At 39.1% G+C, this 22,946-nt stretch overlaps 1 protein-coding gene across 1 annotated transcript in view; it reads left to right on the top strand.

The window, feature by feature from the left end:
* LOC126262199 (retinol-binding protein pinta-like) overlaps nt 1–22,946 on the top strand; it is a 172,077-nt gene that overhangs the window by 145,073 nt on the left and 4,058 nt on the right. The window contains exon 6 of the mRNA XM_049958616.1: nt 8,540–8,645. Coding sequence (XP_049814573.1) covers nt 8,540–8,645 — 106 coding nt within the window. The remainder of the gene's footprint in view (nt 1–8,539; nt 8,646–22,946) is intronic.

Below are 22,946 nucleotides of genomic sequence, written 5' to 3'. Positions count from 1 at the left end.
GAATATTAATTACGTAAACTGCGTTCTGCACTCACGGCGCCGATACTGCGCGATACATGCACCCCGGAAGCTAACCCACGACTCCTTTACAACCGTGCTCTGCGTTCACCAAAGAGGCAAGTATCGACATCCGCATGGGGGATAGCAACTGCCTAATAAGCCGTAGATCCCGGGATCGTATTAACGGTCCTCACAAACTTTCATTCATTGCAGCTGATGCTACACTAAATCTTGATGCAGCTGATATCAATAACCCTTTCGCGCTCCTTCCCCTCCCCCCCCCTCCTTCTTCATAATTAGTAAATGTGCCTGCTATAAAATACCTAAATTTTGTAAATCCCCACAAGGCTGCAAACGCCTCTCTCCTTGTGGTTTATTTCCATTCCCACTTAGTTAGAGTCATGCTCACGAATGGAATAGTTTGTATATCGTCGGGATAGAACTCATCCACTTGGTCCCAATCCAAAATCCTAACTGATACAGGCCAAATAAAACTCCTTATTCAATTCTTGAGGTGAAAGTAACTGCGTATTGTACAGTTGCTTTTAATCTCTTCAAAGGCCACAGCACCTGTTTAGTAGGTTTAACAGATGCAGGCTGTTATGTGATTGACCACTAATGAACTCCCTATACTATCCACATCGCCCAAGAATTCCTCTAAGCTGTGTTTCACAATGAAGTGCTGGAAGATCCTTAACTACTTGTAATTTTTTTGTCATCAGGTTTGTATCCTTACGCATTGATTACATGTCCAAGAAACTTAATTTCATCCCTTCCAAACCAGACTTCTCTAAATTTGCCATTACAATTGCATATTCAAAAGTGATGATCACCTCTTCATTTTTCTTAATATGTTCTTCGGAAGTCTGGGTCGCAATAAAAATATCATCTACACACATTGTCGCTGTTTTAATTAATTTTTTACCAAGGACTGTGTCCAGTGATCTTATGAAGCTGAGGTAGAAAAATTCGGGCGAAACCGTAGTACACAGTACTGGTAGTTCCTTCCTCTATACAAGGATGCTGTGTACTGCCTGGAATCCTTGTACAAAGAGATCTGCCAATATCCCAACCTCAGGTCAGTACTACTAAACATCTTTGCTCCATGCAGCTTCTGGAGTGATTCTTTGAAATGTTTTAGTCCGTCCCTCCATGCAATTATTATTGTTATCTTCTTCACTGGGCGTACATCCAATACGATCCTGACAGCACCGTCGCGTTTCCCTACCACGAATAATGGGTTATTATAATGACTGACTGGCGGATCGATAGATCTCATCCTTTGGATCTTTTGAACCTCCTCTTCACCACTTCACGTTTTGACTGTAGAAACCCATGTGGCCATACATAAAATGGTTCACGTTCTCTCAGCTGCAGCTACAGTCTGCTGTTTTTATCACAACTGGCTTCCTCGAGGAAACCTGCTTACAGCCTCTCAGCGTTGCTATAAGATTTTTTATGTCTACGTAGTTTCCGTGTTCCAGGGACTTCAGTTCAAGATCTCTTGCGTCTGCCTTGCCTTGCCATCTGAATTGATGTTGCTTAAAATTGCCACGTCTACCTTTGTAGTATTCTGTTGTACTAATTGCAGATCAGATAAACAACATAACTTTGTCACTCCTACCCCTTGTCTAACATTAATTCTCCCTTTGAAGTCAATAACGGCTTCCTTTCCTTCTTTTTGATCTTCTACACAACCTCTTCCAAAATTAAGACAAGCTCTCTGCTCTGTCAACCACTCAATGCCTAGGGTTAAGGGTAATGCTAACCCAGGCACCACAAGTGCTAATAAATCATAATATTTACCGTTTAGCCTCATTGTAACTAACATTTACTTTTTAATTAATTTGCTTTTAGCCCCAACAGCACCTGTAATACATTTTCCATGCACTGGAAAGTTTGATATCTTTCTTGCCTGCTCTAACCACTTCCTATGTAGCTTTTGCGACACAAAATTGTCTATCTGAGTCGACCAAAACATGTGTCCATGTTCCAAACATATCCGCTTCTACTACAGGCTCCTTGCTCCTCAGGCTCTTGGCCATTTTCCTGCATCAAATCGTCCATCAGATCATCTGCATCTTCCACGTACCATACAGACATAACCACTGGCCCTACATCATTTGTTCCTGACTGGACCACAACTGGAACACGATCTACTTTTTCTACCATGTCAGAGTCGTTGCAGACGTTTCATTAGCTGTTGTCCAACTCAACTTATTGTTTTGTTATCCACTCCATGTTGTGACGCCCGTAGCTGCTGCACTGTCCGCGGTAGCCTCCGCGACCTCGAAATCTTCTGTCTTCGTCTCGATTCCAATGTTCGTCATTACCTCCTCTGCCATTACGTGGTCATGTACCGGTGTTCCCCTCGCTGTTTCCTGACAGCCCTCTATAGTAATCAGATCCTTCGTGTCCTCTTTTTTCACAGTGTATCCAGTTGTCTCAGAGCCGACTTTATCGATTCTACGTAGTACTTGGGGATCCCGAGCATCTTCTCCTGAATTGCTATCGGCAGTCTGCATATCATCAAGGATACTAAACCTTCGACGTAATTGGTTCCCCTCGTAAAAATCTTGGAAAAACTTGAGATTTCGGTTCTGCCTTGGTGTAAATTGTTTTGCGCGTAACTATGGTCCGCGTGGATCAATATTGTATTAAAAACTTTATTTAGATGTCAGTTTCGCCCTCTATTCTCGATGCAACAAAGTGTATCTCACGCAATTCATCCCATAGCTCAGGTAGCACGCCTTTAAACTGGTCCAAATAATCCCTCTGATACCATCTTCTGTTTGGATCAAATTTTCTGACGTTTCCGATATTAACGAAGATTTCGTTATTTTTCACACTCAGTACGTTGCTTACTGTTAAGCCTCTATCACGTAATAGTGATTTCATTTAATTTTTAACCTGTTTCTCACCTTCTGTTTAACACTGCCAACAACCGATTGCATCTTGTTTTCCTCACTGCTTACCTGTTCTACATGGTGTGCGTAAGTGTCATGATTCAGTGCAATGGCCTGCACCCTATGTTTACACTCCTACATTTCCCTAATCTGTCTCACAAAGTGCACATCATAGACCGCACCTTTTTTGCCGAGTCCCTTTTGTACTTCATCTATATCAGATTCTACTGTCTCAAAACGTTTCGTTTGTTCTGCGATCTGCTGATCTAACTTTGAACAGCAGAGGAGGAGGACCTTGTGGAAAAAGACTGGCCATTCCCCCGACTTATATCCCATGAACCACGTATTAGATACTTTACGGGGACGTACTGCAACACTTGCACTTCCACCAGAGCCATTCCGAACAGCGCTGGTGGAGGTATGGAACGCCCTACTAAAAGATCTCTTTACCAATCTTGTGGTCCTCATGGAATATTTTGCAGAGCATATAGTGCGGTCACACTTCCTGTTAAGAACGGTGTCCCAGCATTTGTCTTCAGATGAAAGTAACATTTCTGGTCGTCTCATTGCGTATTTCTTTCCATATTATACTGTAGCAGATCTATCTATGTATGGTCAAAGTTTCATAGAGTTGTGTTGCTTAATAGTGACAGACACATCGTGTAGGAGTTACTTTGGTCTCTGTAGTTTCGCACAACACTGCATTTTCTTTTAATAAGAACTTCCTGCCCCAATGACAAATTATCAACTTCATTTTTCAAATTTGCTTTAGATGACAATCTATCGATTTTTTATGATTTTCTCTGTCAGCTCTCGTTATTCGCTTTTTAGTTTCCTCATAATTTTCTGGCAGTCAGTTTCATGTTCGTGAGGATATTTTTTCTGATTTTGCGGCTAATTTCTTTCTGCAAAAGTTCTCTGTTTAGCCCTTCATTGAATTTAATCATAACCTTATTTTATAATGTGTTCATTTCTTCGATGGTGTTGATTATTTGATGAAGTGACAAAGTGAGCGAGGTCCCGCAGTGGTTAGCACACTGCACTCGCACTTGGGAACAAGACGGTTAAAACCCGCTTCCCGTCATTCTCATCTAGGTTTTCTATGATCTCCCTAAATCACTTTAGGCAAATTCCGGGATGGTTCCTTTGAAAGGGCACGGCCGACTTTCTTCCCCACCCTTCCCTAATCAGATGGCGCCGATGTCCTCGCTGTTTGGTCCCCTCCCCCAAATCAACCAACTAACCAACTGACGTAAGATACATACGATTGTTTCTTCCTAAGTCTTCCTCTTTGTTTAGACTGACGTCAGTTGAGTTTGCTAGTCATACTGTCAGTGTAGGTGTTTTTCTCCTGTTTATCATGTTTCCTACCCTCCGATTTTTCATTTTGTTCTTGCTTGTCTCTTCTCTCTTACATCAAGCCGTGTGGGACTTTGCATTTTATCTGATAGTACTGAAGACTGACAACCTTCATGACAGATCAACCTACTCTCTCTTCACATCTAGATGTTTCCAAAAATTGTCTTCTGTTGAAGCATCTAAATTCACAGTTGCCGATTATATTAGAGTTATCGATTAAAAGGATTTTTTTTCACAGAATACATATAACACACCAATCTGGGAATAGATCTCATATATGCTCCAAGATTACAAATCGCAACCTGTAGCTGTTCTGTTCAGCAGGAAACGAAATAATCATCATGTTATCTCACTGACAGTTTTTTAGAAATATATTGCAATACATACTGCATGTTGGAGTGCAAGACTTTTGATACCTCAGTAAGTTGGTAGCTTAGATAGTTTAAAAAGAGAAATATATGAAGTGAAGTAAAATACACGGGGAATCAATAGTCTGTGGTGGCAGCAATAACAGGATTTCTAGTCAGATGACTACACAGTTACCAACACAAAATCAAATAGCGGTAATGCAGGAGTTGGACTAATCATAAATAAGAACGTTGTAATTTGTGTGAACCATTACGAACATCGTAGTGAATGCATTATACCAGGTGATAGAGACATAAAACCAAGACCAACTGCGATAGTACAAGTTTATATGTCTACTAGCTCCCAAGAACATAGAGACATTGAAAAAAATGTACGATGAAATAAAATACCTTTTTCAGTTCGTTAAGGGAGACGAAAATTTAATTTCATTGGGGATGGAATTCTGTACTAGAAAAAGTAAAAGAATGAAAAATAGTAGGAGACCATGGACTCGGGGAGAGAAATGAAAGAGGAAGACGCCTGGTAGAATTTTGCACAGAGTACAATTTAATCGTTGCAGACACTTGCTTTAATAAATTGAAGATACAGCAAGGCTTTAGGTAGAATATGAACTGCGAACCATTCTTCCAGCAAGTGAATTACTATCGTTTCTGGCACAGCGTTTTTATGTACAGTACTTGGTTCCTATGTGGCCCACTCCAGGACACTGTCACCTGTAACTTTCACTCACGTCTGTCGATGCCCCACGTAAATATGATGTTCACTCACTGTACCTGTAAACGTGTTAATTTTCTAGGTTCACGTGACTTTTAGCTATCTTCATATTTACTGGCTTTTCTCTTCTTCGTAGTCACTGGTTATTTGTTGTGAAATTGACACAAAATGTCATTGCTACTGGGCGTCTGTGCACGAAGATAATAGTTTATATAACACTTGTGGGCCTAATCGCAGAACATTGCTTAAGTGAATGGGATACATATAAAGAAGGAGTAACTGGGATTTTGAACGTGTGCTATGAAGGGCAGCAGGAAATGGTCACAAGTTTCCTTGACCCGCTGGATACCGTTACGGCAATGCTGGACAACCTCGACTCGCAGACGCTTGAAGACAGACATGAACTATCCCTTGACAGTCAATTTACGTAATTTCAAGAGGCAATATTAAGCTACGAACTGAGCCATATCTTGCAACCGCAGTCTCAAAAACTTATAAGCGTGATGCAGGGTTAAGGAAAGAAAATCGGTACGTTTCGGAGTTCATTAGCTTTGAAGTCAGCCGATCAGGGTTACGCGCGCAAATCAAGCAACATGCGAAATACAATTAATGTCTGTTGTTCTCATAGCGTAGATGACAGCGCACGAAACTGCACAGCCTTTGACTCGGGTTCAGTCCTTACTATCGTCCCACGTCCACCTTTTTTAGCGCTCTCTTGTTCGGTTTTAGGTAATCCAGTGCAGAACACGTTCGGCGATACCGTCTCTGGCAGACCGCTTGAAATTGCACTCGTAACGGCCTGACTGGCTAACTTCAGTGCGGAAACGGCACAACGTAAAGATATTTTTCTGAACAATTATTTCTCAACACAAGCTACACTTCTGCACAGTTACGTCCTTTTCGGACAGTTTCTGACCACGCTGTACATATCCAAGCAGTCATTATCGCACCAAATGAGAATGGAATGGGAACAAACCGCTGATATGTAGTAGTGTGGAAAGTAACCTCTGGTTTTATTTTATTTACTTTTTTTTTACTTACACAGCAAGTTCCGTAGGGCCAAATTGAGGAGCAAATATCATAGGTCATTGAACGTGTCAGCACAAAAAATTACAAAAGATAAAAATAAAATGTTTATGAACCTGAAAAAAGTCAAGCCATAAGTTTACGTAAGCGCAATCAACAATACAACAAGAATCAGCTTAATTTTTCAAGGAACTCCCTGATAGAATAGAAGGGGTGACCCATGAGGAAACTCTTCAGTTTAGATTTGATAGCACATGGATTAACTCTAAGATTTTTGAATTTTAGTGGTAGTTTATTGAAAATGGATGCAGCAGTATATTGCGCACTTTTCTGCACAAGAGTTAAGAAGTCCGATCCAAATGCAGGTCTGATTTCTGCCGAGCATTAACTGAGTGAAAGCTGCTTATTCTTGGGAATAAGCTAACATTGGCAACAAGAAATGACAGTAAGGAATATACAGCGAGGCCAATGTCAAAATACCCAGACTCGCGAACAGGGGTCGACAAGACGTTCGTAAGCTTACACCACTTATTGCCCGATTCGCCAGTTTCTGAGCCGAAAACAGTGTTTTAGGATGTGAAGACTTACCCCAAAATATAATACCTTACGACATAAGTGAATGAAAGTGAGCAAAGTAGACTAATTTTCGTTTCGAACGAGCACTCACTTCAGATACGGTTCGAATAGTCAAAATGGCAGCATTAAGTCTATTAACATGATCCTGAACGTGGGCTTTCCACGACAGTTTACTATCTACCTCAACACCTATAAATTTGAGCTCTTCAGTTTCACTAATCATATGCCCATTCTGGGAAATTAAAACGTCAGATTTTGTTGAATTGTGTGTTGGAAACTGTAAAAACTGAGTCTTCCTGTGATTTAGCGTTAGTTTCTTTTCTATAAGCCATGAACGTATGTCATGAACTGCACTATTTGAAACCGAGCCAATGTTGCACACAATATCGTTTACTACCAAGCTAGTGTCAGTAGCAAAGAGAAATATTTTAGATTTACCCGTAATACTAGAGGGCATATCATTTATATAAATAAAGGACAGGATTGGCCCCAGCACTGATCCCAGGGGCACCCCCCACTTGACTGTTCCCCACTCAGACCCCACATCACAACCATTCCCAACGCTGTGAATAATGACCTTTTGCTGTCTGTTGCTAAGGTAAGATGTGAACCAGTTATGAGCTACTCCCTGTATTCCTTAGTGGTCCAACTTCTGGGGCAATAATTTGTTATCAACACAATCAAAATTAGTTAAATAAAAAATTATGCCTAGCGTTTGAAACCTTTTGTTTAACCTGTCCAGTACATCACAGAGAAAAGAGAATATAGCATTTTCAGTTGTTAAGCGATTTCTAAATCCGAACTGTACATTTGTTAGCAAATCGTATGATTTAAACTTATCAATTATCATTACATATACAGCCCTTTCAATGACTTTAGCAAGCACTAATGCCATAGAAATAGGTCTAAAATCGTCTATATTATCCCTTTCTCCATTTTTATAAAGCGGCTTCACTACTGACTACTTAATCGTTCAGGGAACTGACCATTCCTAAAGGAAAAATTACATATATGGCTAAATACAGGGCTAACATGTGCAGAACAGTACTTAAGTAAGTTATAGTCTTCAGTGATTTAATTATTGACTCAATCTCCCCCTAGTCTGTATCACAGAGGAGTATTTCAGATACCAATCTCGGAAAGGCATTTGCCAAGAAAGTTTTCTGATAGCCTAGAGTTAACAATTTTTTTAATTTACCAGGAAACCTCAGGAAATGGTTGTTAAATACTGCCCATATATCTGACTTATCAGTACATAAATATTTTTACTACAAACTAACTTTATATCGTCGAACTTGTGCTGCTGACCAGACACTTCCTTCACAACTGACCATATGGTTTTAATTTTATGCTGTGAATGAGCTATTCTATTTGCATACGACATGCTCTTTGCCTTCCTAATAACATTTTAAGCACCTTACAGTACAGTTTCTAATGAGCTGCTGTAGCATGAATGTGACTACTTCTAACATGTTGATATAATTTGTGCTTCACAGTGATTTGCAGAGTGTGGATATTGACGTAGATGTAAGTACACGATGGGGTTTTGTCACTGAGATTGCGTAACTGAAAATGTTGCTCTGTTTCAGATACACGTTCATCCCCCAGGAACGACGACGCTGTTTGACCACGTGGCAAAGGAATACCTGCCGGATGAACTAGGAGGCACAGCCGGTCCTATCGACAAATATGCCTGTAAGTATGCGACGACACTAGAGATCCCCTTAGAATGGTGGAACGATACTTTGAAGTTCACAGACTAATATCTCATGATAATTCTGTTGCTTTCACTGTGGGCACTTGATAAACGGTTGCTTGCAGACACACACTTTTTCGCAATTGTTTCGCAAACTACGTATTTTTATGACCCAGGTTTAAGATAAGTAGCCCATTGTCTACCATTATTACTGAAAGAGATGAATAAAGGGGAAACGTAACTTGCTGAATCATATATGCTGAGATGCTTTCGACTTTTTGATTATAGTGTGCAATCTCCTTTTACTACATGTATAAACTCATAACGAGTGCAAATAACGCTATACTGGTTGGGATGTATTGGTGCCGAGTAGTTCGTTTTGTGCTGTTGTCTAACAGACGCCTGAACAGTTCAATGAGAAAGGTGTAACCGCAAGTGCCATAGTCGACAGACTTAAAGCAGACCGCGCTCCATTAAAGTAAAAAAAAAATAATAATAATTAAAGGAGTTGTCAGTCCGACGCAGACTTGAAGCCGACTTCCGCCATCTTACATAGCCCAAAAGATTGGCGGCATCGCCTTCATATACTGAAGAGCCAAAGAAACTTGTACACCTCCCTAATATAGTGTGGGATCCCCGTGAGCACGCTGAAGTTCCGCAATGCGACGCAGCAGGAACAAGACTAATGTCTCAAGTAGTGCTGGAGGGAACTGACACCATGAGTAGTAAGTGGGTACGTTGAGCGCAGTCGCAGGTTACTTAATGATGATGTTATTCATTTTCTTATAAACTCTTTTCTCTTACAAATTCGTCAACTAGCCACTTACTTACTTACTAATATTTTTTATAAACGGATGCAAGCCACAAATTTTTAAACATTTTCAACTAAAATTCTATGCTGGGAATCATATGTCAAATTCTTTTTACCATACATTACCACAAACATAAGTGTATCTTTCGGAGTTTTATCATTTAAATTTGCACACAGCTTCATTGTAGTTTTCTGTGTAGCTAACACATTCATTCTTCTAGACATATTTATAACATACACATATTTATAAAGAAATAACTCTCGACAGATCCACAGAAAAGTGCAAAACATTCACTATCAAACACCATCCACTCGTTTCAGAGTTTCAGGTATCTGCCCCGTGTACACGACACTTCACGAAGACTAAGTTCAGAATTAACTGAACTGATTCATTTTTTCGTGTCGTTATTAAGTACACAGACGAGGATAGGAAATGTTTTGTCAAATGGCTAGCACTACCCATCTGACTTCGTGAGATCATGGACATATCATTCAGTCGACGTATCTGCAGTGAGTTTCGACAAAATAAAGAAGTTTCCGATTCTTTATATCTAGTTAGTATTTGAGTGACAAACCTGGTTCGAGAACAAACAAAATTACACAGATTTCTAGTTTAATAGTTTAGATAATATTACTCAGAATAGCTGTTAAACAGTTTACTTAGATCACTATCAATGTTTAAATTATCAAAATCGGTTCAGAAATTGCAAAATTATCGCAATATTAATTTTCTGCGTCCAGAGATATCTATTGAGAGCTTGCTTAACTGCTGCAAGACAAGTGTAGCTCAGAGCGACAGACAGAGAGATAAGAGGCGGAGCTAGTTATCTGAAGTTCTCGCAGCTGTTAAAAAGAGCCTCCAGTTTCTGTTAGTCACCAGTGGAGTTAGCAATCTCATACGGACAAGTCTTACGCAGTTCCTCGCGCACGCTGCGCCCAGACCCAGTCTGAAGACTGTCAGCGGACGTCGATACTTAAAAATTACACAACAAATTCTAGATCATGATATTCATTATCATTATTTTTAGTTCTCTTCATTGCTTTGTGTTTTATTTTACTTTCACCACCTTTAAAAAATTGGAAGTCCCAGTTATCTATTATTTTATTGAACCTTTCTGGCAAAATAATTTTAAACTTATTATCGAGCTCAAGACAAATTTTATCACCATATCTAGTTTTTAAACGTTCACAATCAATAATATAATAGTGCTGATTTACATCAAGCTCACTAATCTTTTTAAACAAATTAGAATTGCTTGCATTATTGAGCTTCTTTAGTAAAGTGTCCATTTATATAGAATAAAATTTTGATAATATTTTAAGTTTTAATCTTTATAAATATGACTAATGTATGGGATGAATTTCAATTTGACATATTTGTCGAAAGAAGTAATAATACAAGAGAGAAACAAGTTGAGTGTAATACTTGCAAAGAATATTTTAAACCATCATTAATTATATAACACTTGAGAATTCAGAAGCATACTGAAAATGTTAGTGCACTAAAGAGAATTTATGGAGAAGAATACGAAAAGTACTTTGATAACTATTAGGAAACAGATGTAGAAATATGGGAGCAAAAAGAAAATTCCAATTCTCTCTTTTCTATGACAGTAAAACAAATACTAAATTCTAATTTACCAATTAATAATTTACCTACAAAATTACATTAAAGCTTATTCGTTATTTCTGAAAGTTTATCACTCTATAACCAAAAAGTTAAAGAATCTAAAATACAACAAAATGCAACTAACTAATTTATTCTATTTGTATAAGTCATGTGGTATGAATTTTTTATTTACATTAGAAGATATAGATAATTTTTAATTACCATAAGGCACTGTGTCATAGTTATCTAAAACAATTCTTTTATACTGAAATGTAAATTCTTTCTTAACTTGTTTCTTTACCAGATTTTTAGTATCAATATCTCTTGTAACCTGATCGTGTTCTAACTGTATCTTTTCTTTAACTTCACTTTCGATTAACCTTATCATTGATTCGCCATTCAACTTTTGAATATTTCGGTAATTTACAGTAAACCCTTTTACCTTCATTTCTATTTTATTATCATTTTTCTCGTAATAATAACTTTGTGGACCTGTTGAAGCCCAACCTGTAATGCAATTACTTCCTAATTCATCTGTCCATTCACCTAACATACAACCTGTTTCCACAGTATTTTTACCATCATCAATATATACTACAGAATAAGAATCAAAATATGCAACAGATTCGCCTAGTTTGTCTAATATATCACACAATCTAAGCCTTGCATTGGATGTAGTGAATGCAGCTATGAAAATATTAGTAGCTGCATTGTTTTCCACATAATAATCTTTCAAATTGTACCTCATCTGAACCTTCTGCTCTGTAATAAAATTTACATCTGAGTTATCTAATCGATCATACAGTAATATCTCATAAAATCGTGGCAAATCTGTCACATATTCTGTTTGACTCATGTTTTGTCTTTTTCCTAATTTGACCCATACTGAATTAAGACATATCTTAGCAACTGCTCGTTTTCCAGGACTTTCCTTTATTCTATCATAATTCAAGTCAATATCCAACTTCTCTTTAAGTGTTTTGATATATTCTTCGTCACTTTAAAAATTATTTGAACTAGTTTCTAATTTTATTTTCATAAAGCCTTTCAAATAATTTTTAAACAGCATATTGCTTTTATTTTTAAAATCCCATACTTCATAAACTTCCAAAACTTTATATCCTTTTTCTACAGCTTTCTTCACTTCATCAGTCGTCCTAGTTTCATTGAAACTTTTTTCTTTATTACCGTGATTGCATTTACTTATTTGTTCTTCTGCACATTTGACACACAAAGGAACCAACAGTTTTTCATTTTTATCGATTTGCATGCATACAGGTAAAACAGGATGATACAATCCTTTAGGAGCTAATACTTTAAATATAATTAAGCCATGCCAATTTATAGAATAATATCTTGGTCTATATATTTTCCTTGGATGTTGTTTAGGATAATAATCATAATATTGCACAGTGGGATAAAGACTACATACATCAATATATTTTATTTTTGAGATAATACATCTGCTCTAGCTCTTAATTTTATTGCATTTGTTTGTCCACCATAAAATGCATCTCTTGGATTAAATGGTTTAATAACTTCTGGTAACTGCTTAAACATTTTATACTCTTTTGAGTTCACCCAGTCACATTCCAACATTTCCACTAAATTGTATACAGCATTTCGTATTTCTGCACTTCTTCTTATAGTCTTTTGATATAGATCACCCATAGTTTCGTTATTTTTGTTATGAATTGTTTCACTTTTGAAACATTTTTTACATCCATGCCAATAACAACCAAGGTATTCATAAACAGTATTAGTTTCTTTATCAAAACGATCTACTTTTGCTCCTGCAATTCTTACTTCTCCACCTTTAAGAGCATGTGAGATATTATTGTTATTTAAACTATTCAACCAAGCTTTGATGGTTTACTGTCATTCTCCTTCTGTTCTTAATCCAATACAACGATTGTATTTTCCAATAAATATTCCGATTTGTAAACTGCCATACAAATGCCAGCAATTATTAAATAACAGAATGCATCAATGTTAGGAATTTTCCAAAACTGTTTTCTTACAGCAGCCTCTTCTTAATATATCTACATCAGAATTACAATACTCGTTAATTTCTTTCTTCATATTGAACACATAACTTTCTTTAACTCTAGAGCTGTGCCATTTGAGAAATGCTTCTCTATCTTTCGGTTTCATAGTGTCAACACAGTAATAATTAGTATCAGGAATTGGTCCTATGTAGTTATCATTTTCTGGTGCATTGAATAAATGTGGGTAGTAACCTTTCTTCAGTTCTTTTAAATCAAAAGTTTTTGGAAAACTACTGTGTGGTCCTAGAATAAAGTTTCTACTGTCTATAATTTTTATACCTAGGTGTTTGATCTCCAGTAACATTAGTTTACTTCCTGTGTAGATGGTATATGGCCTTATTGTATTTTCAACACAGTGCTTCAAAATAAATTGGGAATCGTAACCTTTTGCATAGTGAGCTATGAATATGTGATAACTGTTCTTTTCAGATATCATCCACTTACAGAATTTGTCATTTGTCTTAAATTTATAAACAGTATCACCTTTAAAATTGTGGACAATTATAAGATTTGGAATGTGTGTACCAGTTTCTTGAGTTGCTTCGTAATCAAACCACATGTATCTCTCAATATAGGTACAATTCACTTTCTTAGGGAAACCTTTTTTTACAACATTTAAATTTTTTACCACCAATTACTTTATTGCATTTGAAGCACTGGTAAATATAAACATCTTGGAATTCTCCATTAACATAGCAACCTTCTTTATTACAATTTGTGCAACCTTGCACTATAAATTCTTCACCAAATTTTCTTTCACAGATACCACCTTTTTGCAATACAAGTTCTACATAATATTTGTGATTTCAATTTCCACTACTTGTTGACAATTTCTACAAAGTTCAAAGTCACATTTATGTTCTTTAGATCTTAAACAATTCTTTTTACATCCTTCACACTTTTAAGCTGTATCACAAACTTCTAGGTAACAGTTCACGCATTCTTTGTTATAACAGTATCTATTGAATTTCTCACAATAAATTTTATTTTCTTCACTTTCATGTTCTGGACTTTTGCATAATATGCATACTTTTCGCTGTATTTTACATCTGTGAGCATCATTGTTGTTATATGGCTTGTTGCATTTATTACAGAAGTATACTGTCCCAAGAGAGCAGTCATACTATTAATTACATCTAAATGGTTGTGATCTTTGTACAGATAAATCTTAATTTCTTTCTCACAACCACTATAGATAACTGCATTAAAATTTTCAGCACATAAAACATTTATGTGAATATCCAACAATTCTACATTTTTAATATATTCTAAAGTAAATCCTTCTTCATTGTATTCACCTAACTGATTACATAATATATTGGTTAACTCTTTCTGTAATTTGTATTTATCTCCTTCTCTGATTTTCTTAATCTCGTTTGTAGTTAGTTCTCTTCCTAAAATATTATTTGTTTGGCATGTCAAAGCCACAATTACAGCTGTAGGACAGCACAGATTATCATCATTTTTAATTCTTGTGATGCATCTCTTAGTCTTTTTGTCTTCACCCAGATTTATTATTTTTTTACCTTTACCACCTCTAGGAATTGCTAACATCTGAATATTAAATGATTTTTCTGCTATATCAGCAGTTTCATCTGATGTTAAGATATCCCTCATTTTATAGCATAAGATTTTAACATATTTATTGTATGTATAACAGACTGGGGCAGCATATAATCTGTGGAAGACTTTACATCTACATCTACATGGATATTCTGCAAATTGCACTTAAGTGCCAGGCAGAGGGTTCATCGAACCACCTTCACAATAATTCCCTATTATTCCACTTTCGGACAGAGCGAGGAAAATAACGAACCCTTATATCTTTCCGTGCGAGCTCTGGTAGCCTTTCTTTTATTATGATGATCGGTTCTCCCTGTGTGGGTGGCGTCATCAAAACATTTTCCCATTTGGAGGAAAAGTGTGGTGATCGATATTTCGTCAGAATATCCCGCCACACCGAGAAACGCCATTATTTTAATGATGTCCACCACAAACCCTGTATCATGTCAGCGAGACTCTCTCCCCTATTTCTCGATAGTAGAAATCGTGCTGCCCTTCTATGAACTTCCTCGAAGTGCACCGTTAATCTGGTAAGGGTCTCACACCGGGCAGAAGTACTACAAAGGAGGGCGCAGAATCGTAGTGCACGCAGTCTTTTTAGTAGATTTGTTGCATCTTCTAAGTATTCTGCCAATAAAACACAACCTTTCGTTCGCCTTCCGGAATACATTTTTTGTGTGTTCTTTCCAATTTAAGTTGTTCGCAGTTGTAATTCCTCAGTATCTAGCTGAATTTACGGCCTTTAGATGTGAGTGATTTATCGTGTAACCGAGGTTTAACGGATTTCTTTTAGCTCTCATGTGGACGGCATCACACTTTTCATTATTTGCGGCCAATTGATAATTTTCGCACCATGGAGATATCTTTTCTAAATCTTTTTGCAATTTGTTTTTATGTTCTGAAGAGTTAACTAGATGATAAATGAGAGCATCACCTGCAAACAACCTGTGACAGCTGTTCAGATTGTCTCCTAAACCGTTTATGTAGATATGGTACAGCAGAGGGCCTATAACACTTCAGTTTTACACGATGACTTTCCGTCAGTTACTACGAAATGTGATGTCTCTGACAGGAAATCACGAATCTAATCACATAACTGATACGATATTCCATAAGCACACAATCTCATAACTAGCCGTTTGTGGGGTACGGTGTCAAAAGCCTTCTGGAAATCTGTGATTTCTACACGGTCGTAATATTTCTCTTGTCATCACTGGACAATTTGACTTGCAAATCGCATTCACTCCGATACGAACACCTAATTTATATGTGACAAATCACCGTTGCACGCAGGCGAGCCCATGATCTCCCTGCACGGCCTAGAAATTATTTATATGTATGTTTTACTAAAGAATATTATGGGGCGCTGCAGCATCTTGAGGCCAACGTATAAGGTGGGTGAACTTCATCAAGTAAGTGGAACTGTGCGTATGGTGTGAGTGATGAAGAGCTAAAGCTATAGCGGCAGATCATGCAGTTATGTCGCTCAGAACAAAAGATGAATAATTGCATCTTGACATCAGTACAGAATTTTCTTTTCTGGACATTGAGTGTAATTATTCGTGATGCTTGACAATGACTGCTATGACTAAAAAGTCAAGTTCCTACGCAAGAGCTACTTTAAAGGTCAAATCTGTTAGCCAGCAGTACCAGTTGGGCGAATGGCCAATCCGCAGTGGTAACACGGGTTTCCGTCAGATCACCGAAGTTAAGCGCTGTCGGGCCGGGCTAGCACTTCGGCGGGTGACCATCCGTTCTGCCCAGCGCTGTTGAGTAGTGTAGTGCACTCAGCCCTTCTGTGGCAACCTGAGGGGCTGCTTGATTGAGAAATAGCGGTCTCCGCTCACGAAAACTGACATACGGCCGGGAGAGCGGTATGCTGACGACATGCCCCTCCATATCCGCATCCAGTGACGTCTACGGGCCGAGGATGACACGGCGGCCGGTCGGTACCGATGGGCCTTCATGCCTGTTCGGGAGGAGTTTAGCTTTTTTAGTTTTATCAGTACCAGTTAGTGAACTATTGATTCGAGAGCTGAAATATCCAGCTACTTCGAACTTTATATTTTCTCCGCATTAAATGGCATGCTCAGTGCGAGCGTGTGCTGTGTAGTCTGAACTCATTAGATCACACCCCTTGCTATTAAAACCACTTCAATTTGCACATTACATGCACTTTGTTAATGATACTTACAGTTCAACTGCCAAATAACAAAATAAACAGAAACACCTCCACACATATATCGGTAAAGACAGAGAGATAAAGTATGTAGACTATTACAATGAGAGCTCCTTGGCGATAATTCTTGATCATTTCTAATAATTTCACTGTGGGTATCTGGTGAAATTTGATTATATGGAAAAAACTCTTTTGCCACTTGTTTGAGCACGTTAGATAAAATCTGCAAACCAATTCAGTTGGGTAAACAAGTCCTTATAAAAGATAACATAGGCTGTGGCTGTGGAGAGAACATGTCAGAATATTATGCTACCTTCCTCCTCAAAATCCTACAAGCATTGTACAGTAAGCACTGTGGTAGGTCAGAGGCTCCACCGTACTATGATGGTCCTGCACTCACGTTCTGTTGTTCGTTCTACCCGCCAAAACGTCACAGATAATAAACTGCCAGGTTTTCAAACTGAAAACACGGGAGATTTTGGAACTGTGCACAAAGCTGTTCCAAGGTGGCATTATCGGTATGTTTGATCCTTAGGAGGCCGCTATGTGTAACTGTACAAAGATGATGGGTGTTTCCCAAAACGTTTACACATTGAAACTCATTTTAGAAAACAGGCTGAAAATTAACGAGAATTCATCATTGTACGGCATACGTAAAGGATTTGGTTAAAACTACTTTCATAGCATAATCGCGCTGTATATACTTATTGTAACGTTTAATTACAGCAACTTTCATAGAATCATAGCACTACTCATATTTGTGAAAATATTTAATTACGAAATCCTTTACAGGATCACAGCCCTATTAAAATTTACCATATGATTTACGCTCATTAAAAATGTGATATTATATTTTACATGTCTCAAAAACTCTCTACGAGGAAAGCTGATTTTTGTAACTATTTGTAATCCGGCTTTAATATGCTCAACAGAACTTCTGTTTGTTACAGCAGTCAATTTGTGAGTCATCGATGGAAAAACCCTTTCAGTAAGGGCATTGGGTCCTGGAATGCTCATTACGAACCACAACATCATTTCCAAATGTGGCACATTATTTGCTCTCTTATAACTGTTGCATTCTACCAGTCTATCAATATCCTCCTGAAACCAGACGGCAATTGTCATCAGTTTATTTGAGACAGATTTTATGTACCTGTTAAACAGAAGATAGTGGACGGGAAACCAGAAAATTTTAGATTTTTTTAAAAACAATGACATCATATTCAGAAAATTCCATACAGTGGGCGCTCGGTCTCGGCCACATATAAGAAAGCTTAAGAAATAAGGTGAAAAACGTAAGCAATGTACTTTATTTGTACTTTATTTAACAAAATACAGTCTTATTAGGCAGATATTACTTAAGTCATACTCTTATTATGAATTTAAAGAAAAAACGTAAACAATGACAATTTAATTTCTGATGACAGACACAGAAACATTTGTTCTGTGATGTGAGAGGAAATCTGAACAAACTTTGCCTTTATTTTCATTTTCCTCGTGAAGCTAGTGTTCTAACACTGCAATCTATTTTTCGACTCAGTTATTTCTGGCAAATTGGATACAGTATCAGAGAGTGATTGTGAGGCAGTAGTCTTCGCCTTTGAGGAGTAGGCCTCATGTTCTCCATCAGAATGCTGTTCCTCTTGGTCACTTAACAAACGGCCTGCAATACTTGATTTGAAATCAAGATACAGCAGGATACTTTTCTTTTGCACACCAGTCACAGATGTATGATATTAACAAATAGTATTTAATTTCCACTTACTGGTGCTGATGCAGATCTTGTGAAACCTCATGATCCTGTCAGTCATGTGTGTGTCACCCATATTTTTATTTTAGTAGCTGATTACAAAAATGGCTCTGAGCACTACGGGACTTAACTGCTAAGGTCATCAGTCCCCTAGAACTTAGAACTACTGAAACTTAACTAACCTACGGACATCACACACATCCATGCCCGAGGCAGGACTCGAACCTGCGACCGTAGAGGTCGCGCGGTTCCAGACTGTAGCGCCTAGAACCGCTCGGCTAACCTGGCCGGCAGCTGATTACATTTGGACTGGGAACATGACGGTATCCGCCATTTTTCTTCGACCACCTTTTACACTATGGCTACGAAGTCTTTCGCGACGTATTTCTTGAATAAAAATCTCTCGGTGTACATGCCGCGTCAATTCTGAATAAAACTCCAAGCTTTCGACCACTACCTCCATGGTCGTCGTCAGGGCTAAAACTGACTGTCGTGAACTCGCGAGGTTCCCACTTTCATATGCCAAGGACGGCTTCTGATTGGATGGAATACGTCATAGCAACAGCGATATGGCGCGTAGTGAAGTGGTGCCCTCTACTTCCATAGATGTAGTTTCTATCCTGCGTTGCTTGCAGCGCCATCCCTTGAATCAGGAGGTAAAGTGCGGGAAGTTTTTCTCTGCGATTTTTCTTTATACAGTGCACTCTTCCAAGTGTTGCTAAGTGCATAGCCGTTGTCTCTGTTAAAGTTATTATCGCTGAGTCTAATTTCGACTGCTTCCCGGATCACAGAGTCCCAGTAATTCGATGCGTGGGCTATTACTCTGGTTTCTTCAAATAAAATCTTATGCTTGTTAAGCAGGCTATGTTCAGCCGTCGCTGATTTTTCCAAATACCTGTATTTCAGGTGGCGCTGGTGCTCGATGCAGCGGTCGGCAACGGTTCTTACAGACTGGCCCACGTAATTCTTGCCGCATTCGCAACGAGTATTATAAATTCCCGGCACTCTTAAGCCGAGACTATCTTTGACTGATCTCAACATTTCCTTAATTTTCCTAGGTGGTCGGAAAACTGGTTTTATTCCTTGCCTCTTCAGGACTCTGGCTATCTTGCTCGTTGTAGCACCGCAAAAAGGAAGCCGCGCTATGTGTTGGTCCTCTTCTTGTATATGGCTGGCATCGTGTCTAACTTTCTTGGACAATACTGATTTAATTTCACCGGCAGAATAACCATTCCTCTTGAAAACAGTCGTCAAATGGCTAATCTCGGGAACGAGGTTGTCCTTGTCGGAAACAGTCCTGGCTCTTTGTACTAAAGTATTCAGCATAGCTCTCTTCTGAGACGGATGATGGAAGCTATGGCTATGCAGATATAAGTCTGTATGGGTTGGCTTCCTGTACACAGAATGGCCCAGTCGTCCATCCGGCTTTCGCTCTACCAACACATCTAAAAAAGGTAACTTCCCTTCCTTCTCTACCTCCAATGTAAATTTTATGTTTGGATGTACACCATTGAAATGTTCGACGAACTGCTGCAGCGTGTCGCTGCCGTGTGGCCAGATTAAAAAAGTATCGTCGACGTATCTGTAGAAGCATGATGGGCGGAGGAGAGCACTGTTCAACGCTCGTTCTTCAAAGTCCTCCATGAAAAAATTCGCTATAGCTGGTGACAGCGGCGAACCCATAGCTGTTCCATCCGTCATTTCATAATAATTTCCACTGTATAAAAAGTAAGTGGTCGTCAAGGTATGCCGGAACAACTTCAAAATTTCTGAGAAAAATGAGCAGCCAACAGTTGTAAGGTGTCATCCACAGGTACTTTGGTGAACAGAGAAACCACGTCGAGGCTGACCATGATATCACTTGGGCCTATCTTCATCTGTTTTATGATATCAACAAACATTTTTGAATTCTTAATATGATGTGGGCAGTGACCAACTATAGGCGCCAACAATTTAGTTAAGTGTTTTGCAAGCCTGTACGTAGGAGAGGCAATAGCGCTAAGAATCGGTCTCAACGGGACGTTCTCCTTATGAACCTTTGGCAAACCGTACAGTCTTGGTGGCCTAGGTGCTCTCGGCCGTAAGTTCTTCACCAGTTCGTCGGAGAGGCCAGAGTTTTTTAGTAGCTCCCTTGTCTTCCTGCTGAGCGCCGATGTAGGTTCCCGTCTGAGAATCCGGTATGTGCTATCCTCCAGTAATAATCCAACTTTCTTGTGGTAATCTGTAGCATTGAGGATTACCGTGGCGTTCCCCTTGTCAGCAGGTAGAACAACTAGATCTTCATATGTCTGCAACAATTTCAGTCCTTGTCTCTCCTCTCTGTTGATGTTTGACTTAGGCGGCTTAGATGTCGCTAAAATCTTGGTCGATGCCACTGTCGCTGGTTTTAGTCATACCGTTTTACAACAGAAATTAATCTTCTTACTGTCTGGCCAACAGAACCACGTCCATGATTTGCAAGAATCTTGTCTGGTGTTAGATGGACTGCTCTGGGAATTCATAGCTTCATTATTGTTCCAGAAAATGATGGTATTAACATAACATATACTTCGCTTACAAAAGATAATAATGTTGTGTCATACACTGAAGAGCCAAAGAAACTGGTACACCTGCCTAATATCGCGCGCACACAGAGGTCCTGCAACACGACGTGGCATGGACTCGACTAATGTCTGAAGCAGTGCTGGAGGGAACTGACACCATGAACCTGCTCGGCTGGGAACTCTTCCGAAGAGCACGTTGCAAGGAATCCCAGAAATGCTCAAGACTGTTCATGTCTGGGGAGTTTGGTGGCCAGCCGAACTCAGAAGAATGTTCCTATAGCCACTCTGTAGCAATTCTGAACGTGTGAGGAGTCGCATTGTCCTGCTGGAATTGCCTAAATCCGTTGAAAAGCATAATGGACATGAATCGATGCAGGTGATCAGACAGGATGGCTACGTACGTGTCACCTGCCAGAGACGTATCTAGATGTATCAGGGGTCCCATACCGCACCAACTGCACACGCCCCACACCATTATAGAGCCTCCACCAGCTTCAATAGTCGCCTGCTGACATGCAGGGTCGATGGATTTGTGAGGTTGTCTCGATACCTGTACATGTCCATCCGCTAGATACAATTTGAAACGCCGGCCGCAGTGGCCGAGTGGTTCTAGGCACTTCAATCTGCAACCGCACGACCGCTACGGTGGCGGGCTTGAATCTTGCCTCGGGCATGGATGTGTGTGATGTCCTTAAGTTAGTTAGGTTTAAATAGTTCTAAGTTCTAGGAGACTGATGACCTCAGATGTTAAGTCCCATAGTGGTCAGAGCCATTTGAGCCAATTTGAAACGAGACTTCTCCGAGCAGACATGTTTCCAGTCATCAACAGTCCAATATCGGTATTGACGGACCCAAACGAGGCGTAAAGCTTTGTGTTGTGTAGTCATCAAGGGTACACCAGTGGGCCTTCAGCTTCGAAAGCCCATATCGATGGTGTTCCGTTGAATGGTACGCATGCGGACGCTTGTTGATGGTCTGGAATTGAAATCTGCAGCAGTTTGCGGAAGCAATGCACTTCTGTCACGATGAACGATTCTTTGTACTCTTCGTTGATCTCGTTATTTCAGGATCTTTTTCCGGCCGCAGCGATGTCGGAGATTCGTTGTTTTACCGGATTCGTGATATTTAAGGGCACACTCGTGAAATTGCCGTACGGGAAATTCTCCACTCCATCACTAGCTCGAAGATACTGTGTCCCATCGCTCGTGAGCAGACTATAACACCACGTTCAAACTCACTTAAGTCTCGAAAATCTATCATTGTAGCAGCAGTAGCCGATGTAACAACTGCTCCAGACACTTGTTGTCTTATATAGACGTTGAAAACCGCAGCGCCGTGTTCTGCCTGTTTACATTGAATTTGAATTGAATATTGTGTTTGACTATGTATGCCTATACCAGTTTCTTTATTCCTTCAGTGTATAATGAAATTCAGGAACAGTAGCATCAAGAAATGCATGAGAAATTAGCGAAGATATCCACGACTGAACCAAAGGAAACGTGCCAGTAAGCCCCGGCGCCCATTGCAGTGGACATTTGTATTTTGTGAACAAAATTAAAGAGAAATGCAGTACTATCAAAATTTGCTTCACTGCATAGGCATATAAACAACGCGTACAGACATTGTCTACAATAAGTACATATTTTAGTTAAAGAAGTTTAGAAAAACACACATTAACGAAGGAGTGTCAGCTGCCACGCTAACACGTCGTAAGGAAAGCTGCTGTTTGTTGTGATGTGGTCGCAGTGACCGTTTGTCCCACGAGCTGACTGTACGATACCACCCATTCAAGTGGAG

The sequence above is a fragment of the Schistocerca nitens genome, chromosome 6 (assembly GCF_023898315.1).
Source record: "Schistocerca nitens isolate TAMUIC-IGC-003100 chromosome 6, iqSchNite1.1, whole genome shotgun sequence".
NCBI lineage: Eukaryota > Metazoa > Arthropoda > Insecta > Orthoptera > Acrididae > Schistocerca > Schistocerca nitens.
This window is presented reverse-complemented; position numbering and strand designations above follow the sequence as displayed.